Below are 27,097 nucleotides of genomic sequence, written 5' to 3'. Positions count from 1 at the left end.
AATTTTTATGTTTTTGGACAGCAGACAGGAAGACAAAAGGTTCTGGTCTGAATGGTAGCAAGCATTACCCTAGTTCAATCTCCTCTTAATTTCCTCCTGAATCAGGTTTTGATCTGTTATAATTGTTCCCAAATATCTAATCTGTGCCACATTTTCAAAATGCATGTTTCCTATATTTATGTCATGATTTTGCCCTGCATTTTGGTGATGAGACAGTAACATATACTTAGTTTTCTCTGTGTTTACTTCTAGACCAACCTCTTTACTTGCATCAATTAAAGTTTGTGCATTTTTCTTTATGGTATCTACATCATCACCCAGTAGCTTCACATCATCGGCATAGGCCAACAGCTGATGTGTCCCGCTTAATTTCAGTCCCACCTGGTTTCCCTGGACCTTCCTAATGGCATATTCTAAAGCAAAGTTGAAAAGGAGTGGTGATAAAGCATCTCCTTGTTTTAGACCATTCTGGATAGGAAATTTATCAGACAAATGTTTACCTACACAGAGTTTACTATAAGTTTCGTTTAAACCCATTTTAATCAACCTAACTAGTTTCATGGGTATCCCAAACTCTATTAGAATATTGTACAATACTTCTCTCCTAACTGAATCATAGGCTTTCTTGAAGTCTATGAATAGCTGATATACCATCTCATCGTACTCCCATTTTTTCTCCAATATCTGACAAATGCAAAAGATCTGATCTGTAGTTGATCTGTTGCATCGAAACCCACACTGATGATCCCCAATAATTTCATCTATATAAGGACTTAACCTTGAAAGAGAAACATTGTACATGGTAATCTTACTGTCAAAATGTATTATCACGTTATGTAATATTGCTAATGATAAATGATTGTCACAGGCTTCCAGCTTTATGTAATGCTGATTGAAGTCTTCGAAGCAGAGAAGTCAAGAATTCGTTGGTATTACATCTTCGCCTATGGTGCACCACTTATTATTGTAGCAGTCTCCTGTGTTGTTGATCCATTCAGCTATGGTACAGATCGATATTGCTGGTTGCGAGCAGATAACTTCTTCATATTTAGTTTTGTGGGACCAGTCATTGCTGTGATACTTGTAAGTTTATACTTAATTTACTGCACAATAATTTATACTCAAGTGAAACAAGCACGTTTGAAATATGAACATGATGTTAAAATACATATCAATTTTTAAACATGTTTTCTTCCCACTGTGGTGATTGGCTTTGATTTGTTAATGTTTTACCACAATTTGTTGTTAATTATTTTATGATGTCATGTGTCCATAGACTATTTAGTGTTTTCCTAAATACAGTCCTGCCCATAATGTTTCCTTGCAGAACTTCATATAATTCATGTTTGGTCCCCAGAATTTGGCTGCATGATTGGAAGCAATTCATATCCAATTAGTTGTCTTTTTCCTTTCCTCACTGAGACTTAATAGAACTGTAAATCATTAGCTTGGCACTTAAGCCTTGGCATAAATAACTGGTATTTCAATTAACTATAAAATTAAGCCCCCTTATGTTGAATTCTGCTCAAGCCACAATATAGATAAATAGTTGAAATTTCAGTTGATTCAAAATTAAGCTCTCATGTTGAATTTTGCCTGAGCCACCATAAAACAAGAAACACTGTTCCCATCTGATGGAAGATACGGTTTTTATCAAGTTTAAGAATTCTTATTTCCATGTGCATTAGCCCTATGAATCTAGTATTTAAGACATGTATTTAATAATTGTTTTAGGCTCATTACACATTTAGTAATCAGACAAAAGTGATTTTCTGTGTGCTCTACTCTTACAATACTATGCACACTTCAGCAATAAATTATATGAATCCAGAACAGCACAAAATACTTCAGTTGAGATTTTTGCAGTTTTCTTGCTCCTAGAACAAGCTGCATCATCGCCTAAATTTGGATATTGAAATGTGAGAATATTCACCTTAGAAACAGCTGGATGTAGATTATCCTGGTGAACTAATCTTGGGAAATAAAGTAATTTTGATTCCCTTGGAAGATATGAACATAAATTTTGTATGAGGGTTTTCAGGCTAAATTTTTCTTAAATATTTTGAGCCTAAAATTAGCTAAAAGTAAATAAAATAAGTTTGAACATACAGCCTGTTTAGAAGAGTATGTAATGAGCATAACATATATAAAATGACACCATATTTTTAGATTGTTGGTTCTTGTATAATTAAGTTCATTATATGGTGATGAGCTATTCAGTATTCCCAAATTTTTTTAAAATAATTAAGAACACAAATTTAAGAAGGAATTTGTGGATAGTTCTGCTTTGTGACAATGCTTATTTACTCAGTATTTAAGTTATTGATGTGGTAATATAACATTCTAAATTAATAATAAGTAAATGCTAACAGTTAGTTTTGTTTAATGCTATTGACAAGCACATTTGTCCAACAATATACACATCTTTTGTCATGTAATATGGCAGTGAAAATGGGATAATTGAATATTTCTGCACATTTTGCCATCAGCATGTATGGCCATATTGGCAGAAATTGCCCACTACAGGAAGGCATTGTAAGTGTAGTGAAAAATTATCATTGTCTGTTCATGTTCCAGGCCAATCTAGTCTTCTTGAGCATGGCAATTTACATGATGTGTCGCCATGCCAATGCGTCTGCTTCAATGAAAAGCAAGGAACATTCGCGCCTTGCCAGTGCTAGGTGAGTGCTCCCTTTGCACTGTGTATACTTGTAGCACATTTTCTGTTTTCCCATCAAATTGTTTTAAGATTTGCAAGTGCAATAAGTGTTTTTTTCCTGTAATTTTTTAATTTGTTTTGTAATCAGGCATGAGGTTGTAGCAATAGCAGTGTGACTCAAAGTGACATTCTGTTAACATTGCAAACATTGGTTAGAATTGGTTTGCTAGTTCCATGGAGATTTAATTTTGACTGATTGCATTTTTTATATGTTGCAATAACAGTTAATTTTTTCTTGATTTTCATCTTAATTTTAGATTTTGTTTCTTGTAACAGCAGTAGCATTATCTGTATCACTTCTTTGGTTTTCATGTTACTTCCAAGAAGTGATAATTTAACTTGGTGGTTGTCTTTTTTTAATGAGTTTATGCTTAATTTAATCCTCCATTGCAACTGTGTGACCTGTGTTTTAATATGCTAATTGTTTGATCTGTCGCAAGCAGTCGCATCCAGCGGTGATGGAGGTCTGGGTTCTGGTTTTTATAACACACTTTGTTTCTCTTCTCTTGCATGGCATAGTGGGAAGGAAGAAAATGCTCTTCAGAACAAATTACAGTCACACCTGTAAGATTACTTTTTTCTTCTTCACTTAGTTTGTAGCTAGTCAGTAGTAAACAGAACAGCTGTAATAATTAAATTACAGATGCTTAACAGGAGAAGACCATTTCATGGCATGATTGCTACTTGTACTGCACGAATATAATAGTTGATGTTGAGTAGGAATTTCACATCTGTTTTTGTTGATTGTAGCACAGTCTTTGTCTGCACCAGAAGTGTAAATTGTTTTTAAGGTTTAAGATTTCAATTGACTTACTATTTTTTTTTTGCATTCTAGATGTTAATATCTATCACTTAATGTGCATATGATACAAATTGGCATTTGGAATATTATATTAGTTTATCACATCATTCATCTGGTGAAGCTTCAGTTACTTTGAATCATGATAAATTTTAATTGCTCGTATTTTACTGTGTTGCATTAATTTTTGTTGTTATTTATGAAATCAAGATCCCGATGCATGAACATTATTGATTCTGTAGCTGCTGCAAAAATGAAAATTCAGTGCTGTAACTTGTAGAAGATAGGGGACCTACAGGAATTTCAGTAGCATTCTTCCTTAGATTGGCCTAGAATATTTATTAATCTTACCTCATTATTTGTATGAATGTAGTCCAAGTGAGAGACTGCATTCTTTTCTTTAGGAAGTAAGGATGAATGACATACAATGTATCTCCTCATAAGTAAACTTAAAAATGCAGTGAGTGAAGAAAATTGCATAACTGAGGTGCACATTCACTTCTGATGCTGGAAGCTAGAAATGCATACTGAATTCTAGTAACTAGGAGAAGTAAGATAGGGGATATATGAGTGTTACAGTGTGTGTGTCTTTGAACTAAGTTATTGTGATGTGAAAACAACCAGACTGGCTCCTGATAGGGCCTTGTTTTAGCACCGTGAAACTAGTGGGTTTCAGTATAATAGAGTATGTTCACGTTTCCCACACATTTCACAAATGATATACTTGTTAACAGTTTCCATGCCATTTTCATATTAAAAAAGGAATTTCAGTAGCATACGTTGCTTGAGCCCTTGATACGTTGCTTGAGCCCAACTCATGAAACTGCATAAACTCTTGTATAATTTTATTTTCACTAAAAATTTGCATATTCTTAGTATTTGTAGGATATTTATTTAAAGAGTTTGCTTTTCTGATGACAGCATACAAAGAAGTCCTTTCAGGCTGTCAGCTGTATCCATACGGAGTTGGTGCCTATTTAAAAGAATGTCCCTCTCTTTATCATTAGGAGTTGCTGTGATGAGTGTTTTGTTCATGCACTATATACATAAAGCTCTTACCTGACCCAGCCCAGAAGTGTGGGTGTAGTCAAATGGTCACTAATGTCCTGTCCCAGCTAGGACCAGTGGGGCACAGTTTTTAAGGCATCTGAATTCATGTTGCCTCCAGTATGTAGCCATATCTCTATAACTAAACAGTCCATGTCATCTGTCATTCTTGCCAATATTGCAGTTTCCTTGATGTTCATTCAGTTCCGTGCCATCAAGGACATCATAATACTGGCAAGAATGACTTGCTACATGGATCACTTAGTTAAGGAGGCCACTGATATTTTCCTCTACATCAATAACTTTGACAGAGATACAGGATTCCATCAAAGCTGGTATTACCCAGCCATGAACATAATGAAACATATGAGAGAACTCAGGAAACCTCTTGAGGAAGGACCAGTGAAAAGCATCATGAATTAAGATGACCAGCTAGCCAACTGTTCTCCATGTGATCAAGCCCTGACAGAAGGGAACTTTGTGTGTAACATGATAGGGTTTGCAAACACAATACTCTTACAGAAACCCCTGATATTGGAGACATTGTGGTCTCCAGTACATGGGACACAAACGCTACATTGACAGGGCTTGTCACCTGAGAAGAGTTCCTTTAAGTTTACCTTTGATGACACAATTAGTGCCAATGGTAGTGACTTTGCTTGACAGAATAAAGTAAATTATTAGAGGTGCTTGTTATGTTTTGGTTTAATACAAGTGATTTACAGTTCCTGGATGATTAAAAACAGTTGTATTACATTTCATATTTAGTATACTTGCTGTAACCTGATGGACTATAATTGTGATTAGAATTGGCCAGCATGTAGGATGCCTTAGTTTATTTCTAGATATCTTTCAGTAAGTACTGAGTAAATTGAAAGAAATTTTGTAAGGAAAACTTCTGCCTTCTTGAATATAATGCCATGTAATCCATTGAAAATTAACCTATGTTCTGGAGGAATATGTTGCTTCCTTCTCTGGGTTTGAAGAACAACCCAAGAAGTACACCCTCATGAAGCAGGCAGAAGTTGATACCTACTTCACCCTGGTTTCTTTCTTGGGGTTTTCAAACATTACGATGGAGGATACATGTTCCTCAGAAACATCTGATTTTTAGTGGACTACATGGCATAATGTCCCAGAAGATATAACTCTTCATAACTGTGAAAATCTCCAATCCTAGAAGTTCATAAATATTGCGATTTATAGTACAGTAAAGATGATACATGTATGTATGCACATCACAGATATATGCCTTGATTTCATCTTGTGAATCAGCCATTTTCATGATATTTAGCATGGGCATTATGCCATTATAGGCCACCCCAACACACCACTACTTAATTTCCTGCAGTAAGAAATGAATGAGTGATGCATGAACTTGTGAGATGGGAGCAACAATAGTATCATTTAATCTAGGGATCTGAAGTTAGGTAGGATGGTAGATCTCCAGAAATAAGTAACTTAAGGTAAGGTAATTTTTTTGTAGAATATAAAGCAGAATGGCATCTGCATGACATCTGTGTCTAGCTTTCAGTTTGATGATGATTACCATTGAATCATTGGAGCTAGGTATAAGAAAGTTGGTATGGAGATAGGTTATAAACATACCTGTATATTGTTTATTAGACATAAATAAAAAAGTTCTGCCAGAAGAAGATCATGGAGGTGGGGGTGACAATATTTGTAATATATGCACAGTACATTTTAGAACTGGCCTCTGAGTTGCTTGTGAGAAGTATGGCAAGACATATCAGAACATTGGATGGAGCTGGACTGAGGGAGGGAGGGTGATTTATTGTATTTCAGTTAGTGTACTCGGTCAGTTCCGCTGCATTCTGGTGAGAATGACCAGGTGTAAAAAACAGCGGTAGCATGCTTGCAGGCAGTAAATGTTTCGTTATAACTAACAATATTAATCTTAGCCCTCAGAAGCATTTTACATCTTGAATCTTCAAAATCACGATGTATAGGAATTGTCTTCCTTTCATATATTGGCTAAAATTCTTGACTTATTTTTCTGTACCTGAAATAGTGTAAAGTAAATATTTTTTTGAAATACTGGAAATGCCAAGTCTCAGAATTGTTGAGGAACACATTAAGGCATTATGGAATAATTTAATCTTTTTTCTGTAAATTGGCATTTGTAATATTGCCTTGAAGATATTCTGGTTTACATTTTGAAGGTCTCCCCTATTTCTGGAGAACATTTGAATAAAGTAGACTATAAGAAAGTTGAGCCTGGCTCTAAAAGTAGAAATTATGATTGTGTTGTAATTGGTCATACATAAATGTAAACATTATAATATTACTATTGAATTCCTCATTGGAGGTTTGTAATTGATGTATATTTTAATTTTGCATTAATCCACTAAATTAAACTTCAAACAGCACTAGGTAACTTCTGTTGCAGATGTGGACAAAAAATTGTAATTAAGGTTGCAAACACAATTCTGCAAAATCTGTTACAAAAACGAATGAGGATATTTATATAAATATATAGAATTAGCGTACAGCCAGTTGAAATTTGAAATTGTTGGGGTTATCAGCATCATTACTGAATTTCAGTTCACACTCTCACTTGTATGCATTCTCATTTGTATATTTATTTTTAATTTCTTGTTTGGAACTTTTTACTCTTATTGAATTGAAGCTGTTGTCAAATTTACTATGAGCTTGTCGCAGTGGAAACATTTAATTTAATATATATGATTGCAAATTGTGTATCCAACATGTATTCTTAAATCCATGGAGTTAATGAATGTTGCATGCCAATTTGCAATTAATTGTAAGATAGTTCAGATGTTAATTAGATGTTGATGGGATGGTGTATGCTTTTGTTTGCAGGGCTTGGTTGAGAGGAGCCATCGTGCTTGTGTTCCTACTTGGACTCACATGGACATTTGGTCTTCTTTATCTGAATGAAGAATCACTCATTATGGCTTATATATTTACTGTGTTGAATAGCTTGCAGGGACTGTTTATCTTTGTTTTCCATTGTGTTCAGAATGAGAAGGTAAGAAGACTTCTAGGCCTGCAACATACAACAACTCTCTTGTAACTGTATGTATGGGAGAGGAAAACATAATGTAAATAGCTAAACATATTTGAAAAAGAATCAAACCATAGTATTTTGTAAATGACAGTCATTGCATTGTACTGTAGATTTTTAATATGGTGGTAAATAAAACAGTTATAAAATATAACTTCCCTGAGATGACTGTTCTTTACCAAGTGAATGTCACTTTCCATTGGAATCCGGACTTGATTTTCTCCCAGTTTACCCGGAGAGCCCGATTCCGTCCTTGGTTTGTCGGATATTTGTCTCAGGGAATGTTGATTTATTGTTTACAACCGCTCAAAATTTATTTCTTGAATCTGAAGTTTATTTTGCATTTATATATTATTTTACTTTCAGTTTGGGTTTGCTGTTATTTTCTTTTTTCTTTTCTTTTTAGGTTCGCAAAGAGTATAGGAAATTTATCCGAAGGCATTCATGGTTACCTAAATGCCTGAGATGTTCGAAACACTCGAACGGCAAAGAGAGGCGTTCGAGTTTGTATGCGGGCTCCAACGGGAATCCCTCTGCCCCCAACTCCCACAGTACAGACAGCTCCGCTCTCTCACCTCATGGGACAAGTGTGGGTACCAGCTGTGCAGCCCCAGGCTTGACCCTGGGCCCTCCCCTCACACACCACCACCGACAGCCACATGCACCGGCACCAGCTCTGGCCATCACTAGCTCGGTACACACGGTTTCACAAGGTACTAGGACCATGCTGCCCTGCAGTGTGGGGATGAAGCATGCAACACCCCAGAAATGCACACCATGTAACGGACGGATGGGGAAGGCATCACTGATGGATGATTGCATATTTTGAATGATCTTGTTGACTGAAGTACTTCTCAAAACATTTTGAAGGCAATCATGATCCTTAGTGCCTTCTACAGCAACATGCAGTAGTAGCAATTCCACACAAATAGTAGAGCCAATTGGCAACTGAGCATCCCATTATCCGGCCGTTCTGGTCTCCGGCAAGCAAGGCAGTTGGGCACTGGATGGTTTGAATAAAGTCGGGTTCCTCACCCTAATGCTCACTTTGACTAACACGTGACGTGGCTTTTGCAGCAGGTGCAGGTGCTGAGGTGTGGTGGCATGGCACGTGTCGGGCTGCAGCTGGTCCAGTTGCCTAGCCCAGTCCGAACCTGCCTATCTGGTGTGGTGGGGCTTGTATGTAGAAGCACTTAACATTAGTCTTAGCCAAGCCAGTGGTTCAAGCACTACCTTCCCTATTTATTCATGACTTCTATTCATTCCATTTGTTGGTTGATTTTCATTCATATATTTGCTCATTAGTTGGACTGTATACCTTGTAAGCAAGTTGTGAATGTAAGTAATCTTAATGGAAGTGCATTCTCACGGCCTTCATCACATCCGGCTTCTGCCAGTCAGTAAGCGTGCTCAGGATGATTAACTGGATGCATGGCCTTCCTTACAACTTAACAGACTACACACCATGAGGAAAGTCACATCATCCTACTTGGTCGACAAATAAATGTTGTGTGGTAGTCATGCATGTTAAAATAGCCATTCTCTAGCTTGCAGTAACATGGTACTAATGTAGGATCTGTGTGTTTAAAATCTAAGGCTTAGTTCATTCAATACCTTTCCTTCAGTAAGTTTTGTACATAATATTACCATTATGTGATCGTCATGTTGTACCAAGAAAAAGATGCATGAGCTACAGTCAGGTATGCTGTTTGAATTTGATGACGTATGATTGCTTAGCTTCATCATGTAACCAAATAACATAGACTTTGGTTCCTAGTGTCGGGTATGCTGGATATATTATGCACCCATTGCCAAGCAGAGGGGCTAGCATAGGGTCATGACAGGTCACGACAGAGTGTGTCTGGCTGTTGCAGTATTTCCTCCAGCGGGGGTGGAGCTCATGCAGCAGCCGCGGAAAGTCCAGCCAGGTCTCCGCGCCTGCCCCCGGTCTCACCCGAGTCAACCATCGCACTAGTGCTAGTAGTCGCACTGCCACCTCCAATCCCTCCGACCAGGAAGTCGAGGTGTGTGTTGCCACCTTGCCTTATGTCCGTGGGCGCGGTATACCTCCCCCTAACCTTCCCAAATCTGCTACCACCTGGGGACCGCTTCATAAGCCTTTAATTTGGAAGGTGAGCCTATGGATTAATGCAATCTCAAGCCTGTTACCTAGATCCCGGCCCCTTTCTTCACTTGCTTGCGTGCTTGCTTCATGCATGTTCCTGCTGCATGCTTGCCATGGTTTTGGCGTGGTATGGTCCAGGACAGTCTGCAACATTTATACTGATTTTGAATATCAGAAGTATTCTTGCCATTTTATCAGGATGATTAATTTCTGTAGCATTCTTCATCCCTGTTACTAGTTTTACTTGAAACAGTTGTGTATGGATTTATTGATGTAGATTTGTCTTTGGTATCATCCCTAATGCCTACTTTTGTTTTTTGTTTTTGAGGGGGGGCGTGGCACATACCCTTCAGGTATGTCATAATATAGGTGTATAAATTTCATGTGTCATTTATAGGTGTGATTTTACCCTAAAAAGGTATGCAGAAGTATGTACTAATTGAAATGATTGCCTGGAAAACTTTTTGGATTGAAATAGGTTCAGACAGTTCATTTAGATGATTTTTGGAATAGATGTAAAGTAGCTTCTGTTCCTGCACATGCATCTAGCATTCTGTTGACCCAGTAGAATGCTATTTCATCCAGACTTCCGAGTTTTAAGATGCATAATTGGAGAAAACTCTTTGTACAGATGTACAGGAATTGAATTTCTGGTCTGCATTAGTTTGACACTTCTTTATTTTACTTCTACAGATTGTTAACACATTGACTTGATGAACTTTTGCTTTTTAAACATTGTTGCTTTTACTCTATTCTACTTAAATATTTGCAGCGTTAGTTTGTTCTCACAATGATCAGATTTTCTCTAGAACAGGCTGCACCCTGGCAGAAGATGCAGCCAAATATTTCATTATTGTATTTTCATAGTATATTTTTAATGAAAAGCTACAAAATGCAGTGACCAACCCACAATAAGCCTTATGGCACATACAGCAAAGATACTTAGAAGAAGAATTGAAAGGAAAATAGAGGATATACTGGGAGAGGATCAGTTTGGATTTAGAAGAGGAAAATGAACCAGGGATGCAATTGGGATGATTATAATTAAAGCAGAACGAACTTTGGAGATAGATGAAGAACTGTGTGCTTGCTTTATAGACTGGCAGAAGGCATTTGACCGTGTAAATTGGACCAAATTAATGCAGATCCTAAAGGAAACAGGTATCGATTTTCGGGAAAGAAGATTGATTAGTAAATTGTACATGGATCAGAAAGTTAGAGTGCAACTGGACAGAGGGGAGACAAGAAGTGTGAAGATTGGAAGAGGAGTTCGACAAGGATGCTGTTTATCACCAATTTTGTTCAACTTTTACAGCGAATGCCTTACCAAGGAAGCTCTGGATGGGCTCGGAGACTTCAAATTAGGAGGGCAAATTATTCAGACTGTGAAATATGCAGATGACCTTGTGTTAATGGCTAAGGAAGAAACTGTGCTACAGGGTATGATTGATAGACTAATCGAAATTGGAAGGTGCTATGGCATGGGAATGAATGTGGAAAAAACAAAAGTAATGAAAATTTCGAGACAACCAACCCCAGTCACAATAAAGATAGACCAAAAACAAGTGGAGAATGTGAAATGTTTTAAATATTTGGGTAGCTTGTTAACAGATGATGGAAGGTGTACTTGTGAAATTAAATCCAGGATTGCCATGGCAAAAGCTGCATTTAGCAAGAAGAAGAATCTTTTTACCAGCAAATTGGACTTAAATTTGAGAAAGAAACTAGTGAAATGCTACATTTGGAGCATTGCTTTGTATGGGGCTGAAACTTTGACACTTAGGGCAGTAGATCAGAAACACATGGAAAGCTTCAAAATGTGATGTTGGAGAAGGATGGAGAAGATCAGTTGGACCGATTATGTGTGAAATGAAGAAATGTTATTTAGAGTCAGTGAGCAGAGGAATATCCTACACGAAATAAGAAAACGGAAGGCTAATTGGATTGGTCATATCTTACGCGGTAACTGCCTTCTAAAAGAAGTTATTGAAGGAAAGATAGAGGGGTGGATAGAAGTGACCAGAAGATGAGGAAGAAGATGCTGGATGACCTTGGGGACAGAAGAGGATATTTTCATTTGAAGGAGAAAGCTCTAGATCGCATCAAGTGGAGGAACTGTTTTGGAAGAGACTGTGGACCTGTCGTCTTGACAGATTACTGATGAATGAATGAATTATTAATGAAGTTCATCTGATAAGAGGTACATGGTAGAGGTACAAGACATTGAGTGCCTTTAATCATTCGCTATCAGCTGCTAAGATTATGTGATGTCAGATTGGTTATGGTAGGATGATTGCAGATATTTAGTTACATAATTTGTGCTTCTGTATTTGTAGACAGGAAATTTCAGAACAAAAAAGTGCTGTGTATTTGCCCCTGATAACATGTGGACCGACATAATTTTGTTAGAAACAAAGTTGATTGTGTTATTGCAACATTATATGGAGAACTTCAAAGCATGTTTGTCAGTGAAAATTGTGTGTTGCTCAAAATTCTGTTAAGGGCATTTCTGTCTCAGTATTAATCAGTATATTTCATGGAGGAGTCCATAGATGTGAATATCCATTCAGTGATGCAACAATGCATTCAGCTTTAATCAAGTTTCCTGCAAATGTTGCGCAGCACCTAAATTTTTATCAGGTAATATTATTTGTCACAGTGTTCATGAAGGGGTTGTTTGATGAAGTCTGTAGGCATGAATATCCATGCTGTGTTGCCACAGCATATTTCAGCTTCAATCACCTCAATTTAACATGCAAAATTATAATGTTATATTTTAGCACTGACTCATGTCCATGATTTATGGTAACCGTCTTACAGTGCATACACTTTTTATCACCTTACTCATCTCTTACTCTTACTCAGTCCACAGCAAACACACAGCAACGGGGACATAATAATACTAAGTGACTCATGTCATCCACAAGAACACAAGATATCTGGTATTAAATACCTTACAGATCGAGTAAATAACTACCCCATTACCAGAATAGCAAAAGATAATGAGATAGATACTATAAACAACATATAAATAATAAGTACAACACAGATATAATTACAAAACTACGTAGGTAGGCTGAAAAGTAATGCACACATGCTTGTAGAGCACGAACGAAATGACCTTCAGAAGCGCGCCAGGTGGCATGTGGAAGTAACATTTCCCCTCAATACGCATGCGCAGGTTTGAGGTCGTCGTGTTCATCCAGCATATTTCGAGAAGTGGAAGTATGGAGACGTGTTCTAGTGCTATATCAACACAAGTTAAACAGCGTGCTGTTATCGAATTTTTAACTGCTGAAAAAGTGACTCCTACTGAGATTCATCGTCATTTAAAGGCTGTTTATGGTGACGATGCTGTTGATAGGTCTACTGTAAATTGATGGGTAATAAAATTTCGTGGTTGCGAGCCTGGAAAAGCCATAATTGTTGATGAAACACGCAGCGGATGTCCGATCACTGCCACAGACGATAATCATCGCAAACTCGTCGACGATTTGATTCAAAATGACCGGCGAATCACTCAAAAGCATATTGCAAACCATATTGGAATATCCAAGGAACTTGTCGGCTTCATTATTGAACAGTTGGGATACCGTAAAATCTGTGCATGATGGGTACCACGCCGTCTCACAGAAGAGAACAAACAGCGTCGATTGGAATGCTGCAAGCAACTTTTGCAGTGCTACCGTGACGAAGGAGACTACTTTCTTTTGAATATTGTGATGGGGGACGAGTCATGGGTCCATTGTTATGACCCAGAAGAGGAAAGACGGCACTGAATATCGACATCCATCTTCTCCTCAGGCGAAAAAGTTCAAAACAGAACCATCCGCCAAAAAACTTCTTTTGACTGTGTTTTGGGATGCTCACCGAGTTTGTGACCGATTTTCTGGAACGAGGGGTAAACGGTAAATTCTTCTCAGTACATACAGATTCTAAAACACCTCCAGCATCGAGTTTGTCATGTTAGAGTCAGCCTGGCGCCACTAATCTTGCAACATGACAACGCTCGTCCACACACCTCGCGCGCAACTGAAGAGACTCTGCGAAACCTGAAGTTTGAACCGATTCCACACCCTCCTTATTCCCCCGATCTTGCGCCTTGCAATTTTTATTTTTTTCCTCTACTGAAGAGAGACCTCAAGGGTAATCGTTACACCTCGGACGATGAGGTGAAGGCAGCTGTCAAGTCCTGGATTCGAGAAAAGTCGGAAGAATTTTTCAGTGACGGAATGAAAAAACTTGTTACACATTGGGGGAAATGTGTTAGCCTTAACGGTGACTATGTTGAAAAATAAATATATGCTTTTGAAACTTAAGAATTGTACTTTAATGTACTTTTTGTCCGATCTTGCTATTTGTTTTTGTTCGTGCTCTACAAGCATGTGTGCATTACTTTTCAGCCTACCCACATAACTACAAATAACAGAAAACAAAACATTGCAAAAAAGCAGAACATTACAGAGAATTCAGAAGGACAAAAAACGAAATGGGCAACATTCACATATATAGGAAAAGAAACAAGAAATATAACAAAAATATTTCGAGAAACAAAATTAAAAATAACATTTAGAACTAAGAACAATTTACAGCATATATTAAAATCAAGACCACGAATAAATAAATATAATAACAGTGGCATATATAATATGAAGTGCCTAGATTGCCCCATGGAATATATAGGACAAACTGGGAGGAAATTTAATACCAGATATAAAGAACACATACATGACATAAGACACAGTAACAGTAATACAGGATACTCAGAACACATATTAAACACAGGACATGCATATGGTACTATAGAAAACACTATGGATATCATAGCAACAAATAAGAAAGAGCAATAGTTAAACACATTGGAAAACTATCATGTATACAGAACGACAAAGAAAAACACGCATATGAACAATATAAATAAAGAACTATATAACCCACTATTTCACGAATTACACACTATTTACACAGAACAACATCACAACTCAATCAAAACGAAGACGGTGCGCGTGCGCGCGCGCGTGCACACACACACATCCGGTAGTATAACGCACGCAGTCACAGGAGCAAGATACAACAAAGAGTGCAGTCAGTATTAAACATTATAAAACCACACATAATAGATAAAGTCAGAATGTGGTATTAATAAAGAACAATTTCATGTTACAGATACACATGAATGTAGGAAGAGTGCTCCCACAGAGGTGGTTTGGCTTGATTTGCGTATTGAGATATGACGTAAGGATGACGAATCCTGAAAAGTTTTTAATATTTAAAATCTGTTATTATATATGACGAGTATATATTTTAGTCATTTTAGTATGAAGACATCAGGGCATGCAATGCAATAGTTAGATGTGCATAGAGAAAACGCACCTGAAGATGGCACATTAATGCCGAAACATGTAGTGCAAAAGGGAAGAGTAATGTGAAAAAAGTGTATGCACTGTAAGACGGTTAGCATAAATCATGGACATGCAAAATTATGCTCTGGAAATTAACGTACATCTATTTTAACATGTCATAACTTTCAGGCATTAGTCTTTGGGTACAAAAGTGCATAAATGTACTGTTTCAGATACTGTAAGTTGCTCTCCCAGGAACTGACTTTTGGACCTGAGGTTAATGATACAAAAAGCTTCATTCAGAATTATGACTCATTAAGTGAATTTCAACTAAGTGCCTCCTTGCTGCATCACCATTGCCCCCAGTCTTCTCAGTAGTACCGCATGGTAACACATTTGTATTTTCCATTGCAGACTTCATCAGCAAGTAACAATAATATAATTTGTACACAAGAATATACTAACTTGTGCAATTGTTTTTGTATTAGTTTGGTTGTTAACCCATTTACAATGAGGATTCTTTATGAACACCTTCCCCTCCTATGTTAGGATTTTGCATCATACTGTAAAACAAATTAGTCTGTCATAACCATACTAAAGCCATTCTCCATTCTCCTGACATCTTGGTTGTAGTTTGTGTTAAGGATGTGATGTCTGAGTATAGAGCAATGGATCTCAGGGCACTTAAACAGGTTGATTGGCACTGAAGGATGAGATGTGCAAGCTAATGGACATTGGAATATTGGGCACGAATGTTAGTTCGAGATCCTGACATGAGCCACTGCAGACTTCAACTAGAGAGAGTTATGAGCCTCACAGTACCAGTCACTTTATTATTCCCCGTGTAATTGCACACATAAGTTCTTACAGGTGGCACATAAAAGAATGCTGTTTTTACCCCTTTTGCCTTCTTTTCTGTAATGACTGTCCAATCAGATGAATGATGTACCTTCCCACTTATAATCGATTAATGTCCCCTGTGTCATCAGTGAACTAAATGTTGACCTTTGATTCCACCATTTGCTTCCAGATTAACTAACTGTCAAGTGAATCAAAGTAGCCATCTTTTAAAATATAGTCAGTAGAGGTAAAATAATGTACGGAGAAGTGAATCAAAGTAGCCATCTTTTAAAATATAGTCAGTAGAGGTAAAATAATGTACGGAGTATGCTAGGTGCATCAGGTCAAGTACATTGCTTTAGTTTTATGCAGCATGGGTTGAATTCCTACACAACTTCTATACCATTCATTCATTCATTCATTCATTATTAGAGGGGGTGGGTTTCCCCATGCACCGCGACCAGTTGTTGATCTATTGTACGTCCTCCTTTGATATTTTAGCAGTCGCCGTACCCTTCCGATACTGGTGCTTGCTATCAGTCCCGTTCAGCCAGCGAGTTCGGTCCATCTACTGGCAGAGGTACCCGATACTTCCCCCATCTACCGGAGGCATTGGAAACTACTTGGGCGGGAAACTTTTTACCTAATTTTGCTCAGAGGTCTCCTAGAGACATGAGGATCTTTTACGTGCCATAAATCTAGGACTCGGGACCCACGGCTTAAAGTCTCTCCCGGAGGACTTGTTCCCTGAATTTTTCCGCCCTTAAAAATTCCACGACCTCCGCCAGGTTTGAACCCGCGTACCTTGAGTCATGAGTTGGGAACATTACCCCTAGACTACGGAGGCCGCTAACTCGTATACCATCACAGAAATCTAGCTCTTCCAGTTGTCTTCACAACATACCTTGAATCTAAAGCCTGTACCTGGAAACATTTAGTGTTCACTTCTCCCAAAAGAAACATTAAATGGGAGTTTAATTGTAATTGTACTGTTTTTTTTATAGCTAGTGGGGTGGGACTAAGTCCCTTGTACTGCGGCCACTTTTGGTCTATTGTACTAGCCCCCAGATGATAGGTGAGGGTGATTGTGGAGCAGTTGGTGGAATGAAGATTGGCAAGGGAAACCAGAGTACTCAGAGAAAACCTGCCCCAGTGCCACTTTGTCCACCACAAATCCCACTTGACCAGACCCGGGATCGAACCTGGGCCACCATGGTGGGAAGCCAGTGACTAACCGCTTCAGCTGTGGCGTGGCCATTTAATTGTACTATATATAAGTTCGAAGTATCTTAAGACATTGGTTGTTTAGATTGTGGTCTTCTGAGTTGTGACATTGTATATTCTTGTAGGTGTGTACTAACATTTAGAAGAACATGCGGTTTCCATCTTCAGGGTTGAATCTCATATTGTGAGAATGTGGTTGGTTTATATAGTCACTCAGGTCTGTGGAAGGGGAGAGGAGATAGAACACTGTCCTTGGGACAGTAGAGTTTGTGAACAGAGAATGTGATATGTCAGAAACCTTTAAATAGTGAATTAAATGGCTTATGACACAGATGTTTCATGTACAAAAATTATACTTGTCACTTGGTGAATGAAGTTGGTGTTTTGGGACACATTATCGTGTGAATACATCCTTGTAGGAGATAAGAGAAATGCAGTTTTGCAATATGTGATGGGAAGTGTTCATGTGAGGTGAAAACCTGAATTGTTATGGCACAAAAATTGTAACATTTTTATACTACTGGGTGCACAGTTTATCGTTGAATGTTTTCTGCACCTGACACAGCACTCTTCTTGCATAGATGCACTGTGGTAACTGACAATTCACAGTCTACTTTTCCATTTTAATATGACTTGCCTTAGAATGACAAAGCGATGACCCTATCTGTCTAAGCATCTTTGCATCAAGAGAATATGTTTCTAAGACAAGTTGTAGTTGCTCTATGGGAATGGCAGAAATTTCATGGATAATATTTTCGGAAGGTTCTTCCAAAGAGCGCAGCTTGTTTGCACACCCATTTTCTTTAAACTTTCTCCACAAATAAAAGTTGCAGGGATTTAAATTTGGTGATCGCAGAGGCTACAGTCCTTGATGTACCATTCATTCACTGAAGACTTAATCAAATTCATCCATAGATATGTTCACAGTATGTGCCATTGCATTATCTTATATTAAATGCCCATATGATTTTCTACATGATTCACTTGAACAAAGGATGATGACAGTCTCATGCAGTGTTTGGAGTTTATTGTTTCATGAAAAAACATGAACCCAGTTTTCCCGATTGCTCACCAAATTCCAACTTTTACGTCATACAATGGCACTTCATGATCAATATGAGGATTTCTGGTGTTTGAGTTTCCATTCTTTTGGCTAATGACTACCTGAACCATGCCTCATCAGAATAAAATACATGTTGTTGGTCAAGAAGCCTATTGATCCTGAAGAGACAGGGGATATAATGACTTCTTTGTCCAACATTGACCCCATAGAATGTAATTTTGTTACTATAGTATGAGTCATTGCTTTACATGGCACTGTATTGTCAGGATACTACTTTTGACACTATGTACAGCATTCCTCCCCTAAAGAATGCTGTACATATGTATCATACACGAATAGTTTCTGTTAAGTAAAGTATTTCATTTTCGAACATTATATTTCACAACACTGGATGTTGTATTTATGGACAACTAATTCTAAACAGGAATAATTATTGAGGTAAGCCAGTAAGCACTTGTTGACAAAGTGATGATTTTGCTGCAAGCAGTGGACAGGCATGGGCAAATAAATTTTTAGCTGGCCAGCCAAGGATAAATTGGATTCCATGTAGGTTATTGATACTTTGCTATTTTCATATTGTGAACTATTAGCATATGATTATTTCATCATCATCATCATCATGATGGATTTGGCCTTGCGTGGTCTGTTCCATCCTCCTGAAGAGTATGTTGTTCTGTCCATCTTAACTGTGGGTGTCCTATATTTCGCCTTCTTTTTTGGTTGTATGTTTGAATTATTTTTGGAATCCACCTGTCTTTCATTCATTGCATGTGGTATTATTGTGATTACATTTTTATACAAATTTACTCTAGTTTTTTGGATGAAATTTTTATGAGCCAGAGCAAGACATGCCTTTTACTTTCAAGACCAGTGAAAGTTTGTAAAGTTACATTCTGAATTCAGAGGGGAAAGAAAACAAAACAAAGTTTGAATGTAATTTCCAGAATAAGAAGAACCAAAATTATAACGTAATTTGTACTGTGCACTTTTCATGAAACTGGAAAGAACACCAAAGTAATGGGGGTTGCCTTGGCGCATGCTTTCATTTATACTGTTATGGCAGATGTAAGTACTGAACCATTCAAAGTAGAATCTTCATATTTGATGATAGATCTGTGGAAGAATATGCAACTTTTCTTTATATTATGGGGTATTTCTGTTTGAAATACAAGGTGGTTCAAATATGACCGGGACTGATTTAAAAAAAAAACACAATGGCCAAACACTTAATTGCACATGTCAGTGTTCAACGCACTCCCCTCTGGAGTCAACACATTTTTTCCAATGTTCTGGAAGCATCCTGATGCCCTTTCCCAAAAAGGCTTGTGGTTGGAGGCGTATCCACTCCCGAACAGTCTGGATGACGGCGTCATCCACAAACCGCATGCCTTGCAAGTCTGATTTGAGCCTTCCGAACAGGTAGAAATCACTTGGGGCCAAATTGGGACTGTATGGCGGATGTGTCAGAAGGTTCCATTTCAGTTTCTGGAGGGTTTCCATTGTTGTTTTTGCCGTATGGGGCCATGCATCGTCTTGAAGGAAGGCTACCTGCTTTCCACGTGTCTTCCACTTGGATCGGATCTTTTCCTTCACATCTGTTGCAAGGAGGTCTGAGTAATAAGCTGCATCGACTCTTCTGGCATCTGTCAGAAAGTCCACATGGATAACCCCTGCTAGTCCCAGAAGAACGTTGCCATCACTTTTCCTGCCGAACGGCTCCTCCACGCTTTCTTGGGTTTGGGAGAACTGGTATGCCGCCACTCGTGTGATGACTGCTGGGACTCGGGAATGAAGTAGTGCACCCACGTTTCATCAGTGGTCACTATAGACTTCAAAAATGCATCACCTTCGTCTTCAAACTGCTGTAGGAGATGACTGGCAGCTTGCATGCACACCATTTTGTTCACGTCCATCAAAGTGTGTGGTACCCACCGTGCATTCACCTTGTGATAGTGCAGGTGGTATTTCACGGTCTTCTACACTACCAACACTGATGGACAGCATTGCTCCAAGTTCCTTGATAGTGATGCACCTATCCTCACAAGTAAGCGTGTCTGCACGATCAATGTTTGTCTCGGCGACTGATGTTCGCGGCCGACGATCATGCGGTTCATTCACCACATGCTCTCTGCCCTCTCTGAAGCACTTACACCACTCAAACACACGGGTCCGTGAGAGAGACTCTTCCCCATACTGTTGCTGGAGTCTATGGTGAATTTCAGCAGACGGGACGTTTTCTCCAATGAGGAATTTGATCACAATGCTTTGTTCCATGCTCCGCGGTACCTTCTGTTCGCTCATCACTCTTAACAACTCCCAGACAGGACTGAACAGGTTCTAATCCAAACAAGAGGAAGGGTGGAGGTTGTGGCTGCACTCTTTCAAGGTCACACAATTGCTGCGCAGTGCGGCTTGTGTACACACAAATCAGTCGTGGTCATATATGAACCACCTTGTATAAAGTAACATACGAGTAAGGTTCATGCAAAATTTGGTTTGTTTGTTTTTATTCTGCAACTAAATAAGTAGCAGCTATGGTTAGGCATATTAATTGTCATGTAAAAGAACTTTATAAACATATATAAGCATCTTGTGTATTAAAAATATCCATTTGTTGAGAAATGTATTTCTTAGAGCTTGTTAACAAATTCTAAAGGATAGTGCTGCACATCATTCCCACCTGGCAGAATTCAGGATTGAACAATGAATAAGGTTTTTATTATTTGGTTCTTTCATCTCCCATTCACTATCACAGCTGTTATCAGCATTGAACATTCTTCACACTGGATAGCATCATGTCAAAATAATTACCCAAATAGGCAGTTAAATAGAAGCATTAAAGATAAGAAACTTGAGATATAAAGAACATGCATTACAGATTGCATTGCTTGATACATTATTTTAGAGCATCGTTTGTGTTATGAATCACTTGGCTTTAACTTGCAGCTATTGTGTCTGTCTGTCAGTCAGTGAGTGGTGCTACTTATTTTAGTGAAATACTGAGTATTTTGATAAGTTATACTGATAGCTTAACGGATAATAAAGTTTTTCACAATTCCATCTGCACCCAGTCCTTGGGGTCAACTCGGCCCCTAACAAAAATGAGTATCAGGAACTTCAAGGGGGTAAAGGGTGGCCAGTGTATAAAGCTGACAGCCTCATTGCACTCTGTGAGATGATTGTCTAGAACATGTGGGAGCGAAGACATCACTCAACCCTGTAAGCCTCCATGGCCTGTTATAGGGATAGCTTTACCTTACATCTTTTGTAACAACTTACTAAAGACAAACCAGACCTTCCAGGCAGAAGTTGAATATCATTTCTAATTAATTTTAATTGCCTCAGGTGATTTGAACAGATGCATAATGCCCTTGGAAATTTCTTTTTGTCTGTCTTGAAAAATGGCTGCAGTTGTTTGCCTAACATACCTGTCACAGCTGTTTATGCATATAGCAGGGCTACTTAATGGAACAAAGCCCTTCTTTATAAGTTAATGGTGAATTTTCTACTAAAGAAATTCCCCACATATTATGGAACCCAAAGGTTCAGTACCATGTTATCAAGTAGCTGCCACTGGTCCCCTTGTTGAAGCAAATTAATTCAGTTAAGTTTCCCATCCTAGTTCTTTGAGATCCCTTGGAATCCCATCTGCACCTGAATTTTTGCAGTTGCATTATTTGTGCATTTGTATTCTGTCACATGCTACATCTTCTGCCCATCCAGTCTTTGATTTTATCATTACAATAATATTTGGGGAGGAATAAGAGTTATAAAGCTAATTATGCATTACTCTTCAGCTTCCATCACTACCTCATTCATAGGTATAAATTTTCTCCTCCATGTGACCTTTCTCAGACTACTCTGAGTATGTACTTTGCTTTTCTTAATTGTACTTATGCTTTCACCCATTAAATTAACATCATCAACATAGACCAGAAACTGATGTTCCTACAGGTTCCCTTGGACATTCCTAATACAGTCAACTCTCGATTATCCGGGATAATGGTGGGGATGTAAATCACGATTAATCGAAAACCCGGTTAAGACAAATTTCATTAAAAGTAGTACTGTAATACTGTACCTTCATAATACTATAGGCCTACCTGCATTTAAATGTATTCAACCTCATTTTTATGTCATCTCATGGCCTATTTAATACTTTTTTTACATTACACTGAAGTATGAATTAGTTATTTCAATCACAGTCTTCGACAACATCCAACACCTTTTATGAACATTCACACTTAACACTTAAAAAAATTTAATATTGTCGTTTACTTTTTCACGGCATTTTCCTTTTTCTGTTGAATACTTAACACAACACGCTTCCTTTTACAGATTGACATTTTGCTAACGCACTTGAAGATCAATACAAAGATACTAACTGGGGCGATGTATCTGTCCTTGAAACTTTCCACAAATCCTTGCATTCTTTCACCCCTACCCTAGAACATTGTGTTAGCATAACGGGACCAAAGAATGCAGAGCTCGGTTCACACTAGTGCGAAAATAGTGTTACAACTCGCCATGTGAAACAAAAGTGAATGAATGTTAAACAACATATAAGCCTCAAAAAAGCGTCAGTAGCCCCGGATAAGCCGCAAACCGGTTAATCCGCCCCCGGATAATCGAGAGTTGACTGTACCATGATCAAGAGCAAAATTCAGAGTAGAGAGCACCAAAGCATCTCCTCCTTTCAAATGTATCAGACTTTTTTTTAATTTTGGAACAAATCATGGTATTATGAACACAGTATAAATACACATTTACACTATGCCCAAACAAATGATAGAAATTTTAAAATTACATGTGATTCTTCAGAGAAATAATTGGGGGGGATACTCTTAATGAACTAGGTGACTTGTATGTCCGTTGAAGGGATAGGGTAATTGAATCATGGTGATGAAGTATAGTATGGTCAGAGAGATGGCAGGATGTATATAGTAGTTTAGTGGGGAATCTCTTAGAAAGCAATCACTCACATAAGATCAGAGTGAACTAGGAATGTGCTTTTAGGTTGCAAACTAAATTAATCCAGTTTAGGATTGAGTCCATTGGCTGGCCAGAACGTCTGTGTTCAAGTGCAGGATAGTTAATTTTCTCCCTTCTTTGTTCTTGAAGGTAATATCTGCAAGTTAAGCCAAAGTATAGCTGCTTCTGGTATACATGATTGTTGTATTGTTGCCCTGTCTCTGAGTCAGCAGCAGGGATAAGAGGAAGTAGATATTCTCATATGGTATTCAGTCTTCAGTTTTTTGCTGCTGTACATTTCTTTTATGTACTTGAATAAGTTCACACTATAGCATTTGTAAATGTAAAATGTAACTGCTTGGGTCAGGGAAATAAAGAAGATAATTTGCTGGAGTTTGAGTCCTGCATAGAAATAGTATTCAAAATATTGTCAATAAAGAAAACTAAGAACAGCAGACATGGTAGGAGACAAGAAACCGAAACATTAGTGTCAAGTACTAACAGAAGAAAAGTAGAACAAAATCAGAGCTTCACTTTAACATTTTACTTGTAAGTACCCTAATGCACCTTGCACAAGAAATGGGATTATCAGAACAAGACTTGGTACAAAGTTTCTGAAACTATGCTGTAAACGTGCACACCTGTTTTGTACAGCCAGTGTAAAACAGTAGGCAGTCTTTATTGTGTAAGTGGTCACTTCAGTCAATTATGAAGGTTAACTTTATACTAAATCAATTTTTTTGTCAGGCAGACCTGGTATTGTTTAAATGAACATGAGAACACAGAAGAACAGACATTGGGGCATAGATAACATTATATACACAGAATTCCACTTCATGATGTCAGAGTTGATATTTTGTTTGCCCTGAGTTTATGGAGAGGAATTAACCCTGTGTGTTTTGCATAAGCAGTGTTGGTAGACACTACAGTAGTTTTAATGCAGCTGATAGACAAGGAAAAAAGACCAGTCATTTCCGACAGCATGTTGCCAGCCATTCCATGCTCACTTTATATTCATACTATGCTCTATATTGTTTCTTTTTGTGTGGGTATTTAAAAGATGAGGTCTATCAAACCGATCCACACATGGAGGAAAAACTCTGAGAAAATGTGCAGCTTTAATTGACCATATATTCAGAGACAATTACAGTGTGAGGAAGAATCTGTTTAGAATATTTGGGAAATGTATGTGATCCAATGGGGAACATATTCACTGTGGTCATAACTGATGCAGCAGTGATGGTAGTGTTCTTGTATAGTGGAAAGACCTTGCTTCAGCTCAGTCCATAAATAATCTGCTTTATAAGTAGGTCATTAAAGTATCTTACAGCTTGTGCCTGGTAACATGCAAGCTCTAAGGGGCAAGAGAGACATATTACTACAATAATTTCTAGCATATTAAATTTGAAGGAGGGGAGGGAACACAGATGTGGAGGATTTTATCCAAGATTTACATCATGAATGCAACACATCTAAGTAAAAAACTATATTTCAATAAGATATTCCTAAAAGAAGTAGGGTTTTTGTTCTTAAAAATTTCTTTATATATATATAATGTTCATGTGAAACACATGGTAATGAATGTAAAATATTTTGTGCCATTAACTGCATGAAATTCTCAATTTTTTATGGTAATGTACTGTGTAGGTGTTCTTTACAAATTATTTTAATAGTGTGTTTGGATGTTCAAAGAACAAACATGAATTGTGTGCGTATATAATGTAAGATCAAACAAATCTTAATAGAATGTTTATATGTTAATATAATTATTTTTAATACCTAAATAAAACATGAATTTTCAGCTTGTGTTGTAATAGAATTCTTTTGCTTTTTCCATAGAACATTTCGTTTAAATCATACAGCCGGGATTCGGGTCATGGAGGCTCTGAGCAGGAGGATTCCCCTCGTTCTCACAATACGACTACGCTGAACAGTCTGAATAATCTGCGGAGCCTCAGCAATAGCAGAGACACACGACGTCAGCCCTACATGCCACCAGACTACCAGCAAGGTATCACCAATGATCTCTCGGTCACAGACAAAAGAGTGGGCCCTACTGACAGTGAGTGCATGACTAAATATTGCCGGGACCATGAACAAGACCATTCCCCAGTTGGCCGTAATGGGGAGAGTTTAGCAACACAACAGAATCAGCCAGCCACCGTTCATGTTCAGCATGGAATATGCACAGCCAAAAAGTCGAACAATTTTTTACGTTCAGCCAGTCCTTGGAATCACACTTACACAGAGATACGTGAGGGGAGGCCACATGGACATGTCCTCACGCATGCCCACTCTCACACCCACACTGTTGCTTCATCAACAGGGCTCCCAGATGATGATCCTGTGTATGAGGAAATTGAACGGAGTGAGGTCCAAGTGTCTGACATGAGTGATGAGGACGGAAAGAGACAGAGCGATGTGAGTCGACAATCATCACGTAGCTATGGGGATCATCGACCCCTGATTCCCTATAGCCCTGCCACTGACAGGAACTTCCATTCATGCTTGGATGCAGCATTTAAGCATCAGCTCAAGGATCACGCTCGTTATCATCCAAGTCTAGACAGGGACCTGGAAGAGATGGATTTCTGTGGCCCATCTCCAGGTGGGTTCCACACAACAACTGACCTGTCAAGGCATCCGCCCAACCCCAGTGCTTATGTATATTCTGGTGAGAATGCGCGCACAGTTGCTGTACTGGATGGTGAGACAGTGGTGTGTCATCTCCAGCAGCCAGATCACCAAATTTACCCCCATGATTCTTATAACTCCAGAACAATGGTGCTGCCACCTTATAGTGAATGCTAATGGTACTGACACCTTACGGTGAATGCTAACAGTGTGAGTGCGTGAGTGAAAGAACATAAGCCATAGGTGATAGTCATAGCTCAATTGAAAGTGGCATGACTTCGACTCACCTGTTTGGCACATGGTAAATTGAAATTGGCATATGCCCGTCAGATGACCCGTGAGAGTTTTGTAGATCCCCTTGATTTGCTGCTTGAATCATAACTCCTAATGCTTTGTCTATAAGCACAGATTATCAGAACCTACCAGTGATTTGTGTACATAATGTAAATAAGTGCTTTGTACATGTTGGACTATGGATACATTGCTAATGCAATGGTTCATGATGTGGCCCAGTAAATGTGTCATATATCTGTGATGTTGCCTTGATGTACATGGGTTGGACTGGCTGGCTCTCAAAGACTGGAAAACTTGTCAAGTACCGTATCATAAACTTGCACAGAAGTTTGCAAATAAATTATTTAAGAGTTAATATGTTGTGTTTTATTTTCCTATTAAGAATGCTATTGGTCCATAATTATGACTTCAGTCTTTTAGATTTGTCTGTAGCTTAATACAGGTACATTAGTGAAGTGATAACTGCAAATTCACCACTCATTTGTCACAATGGAGGCATGTAAGTATGTATCTTGAATACCTTCATGTTTAATGCACATTTCTTCATAACTTTTGACAGTGTGTAATGCACAGGGAATAATCTTCAGTGGAGGAATCAGTGGTTTATGGACAGGATAAGTAGTTTTCAGGTACTGTACTGAAAGGAAGAGGGACAAATATGGACCAATGTACACAGCAGAATCGAATGAATGATTATACAGGACAACTGGATAATCTAAGCAACAAGGGATGCTTCAATTTTGCTAATGAAGCTGATTGACAAAAAGTGGACACTCATCCGTATGTGGGGTCAACAGGACTGTTTACTAGCCCCTGCACCTTGATATGGCACCTACGTGTAACAAGAATCTCTGATGATACCACATGCAGGAAGAGGGATTATCCTACCACACATAAGAATGTATGGTTGGAGTTGATAAATATTAGAAGGGCCTAAATCAGTCTTTAGTAGTGAGGACAAATTTTTGAAGAGCTGTAGTGAAAATACGG

General features: G+C 38.2%; 1 protein-coding gene across 5 annotated transcripts in view; it reads left to right on the top strand.

Moving 5' to 3' along the window:
* Nucleotides 1-26,462, top strand: part of LOC111875687 (latrophilin Cirl) — a 1,027,517-nt gene extending 1,001,055 nt beyond the window's left edge. For all 5 annotated transcript variants that reach the window (XM_033750172.1, XM_033750173.1, XM_033750174.1 and 2 more), the window contains 7 exons: nucleotides 869-1,083; nucleotides 2,578-2,681; nucleotides 3,239-3,283; nucleotides 7,410-7,578; nucleotides 8,021-8,308; nucleotides 9,489-9,638; nucleotides 25,019-26,462. In XM_033750172.1, coding sequence (XP_033606063.1) covers nucleotides 869-1,083; nucleotides 2,578-2,681; nucleotides 3,239-3,283; nucleotides 7,410-7,578; nucleotides 8,021-8,308; nucleotides 9,489-9,638; nucleotides 25,019-25,990 — 1,943 coding nt within the window. In that variant the 3' untranslated portion in view covers nucleotides 25,991-26,462. The remainder of the gene's footprint in view (nucleotides 1-868; nucleotides 1,084-2,577; nucleotides 2,682-3,238; nucleotides 3,284-7,409; nucleotides 7,579-8,020; nucleotides 8,309-9,488; nucleotides 9,639-25,018) is intronic.
* The last annotated feature ends 635 nt before the right edge of the window (nucleotides 26,463-27,097 follow it).

Source organism: Cryptotermes secundus, unplaced genomic scaffold (assembly GCF_002891405.2).
Source record: "Cryptotermes secundus unplaced genomic scaffold, Csec_1.0 scaffold388, whole genome shotgun sequence".
NCBI lineage: Eukaryota > Metazoa > Arthropoda > Insecta > Blattodea > Kalotermitidae > Cryptotermes > Cryptotermes secundus.
Note: the sequence above shows the minus strand (reverse complement) of the source record. Positions and strands in the feature narration are given on the sequence as shown.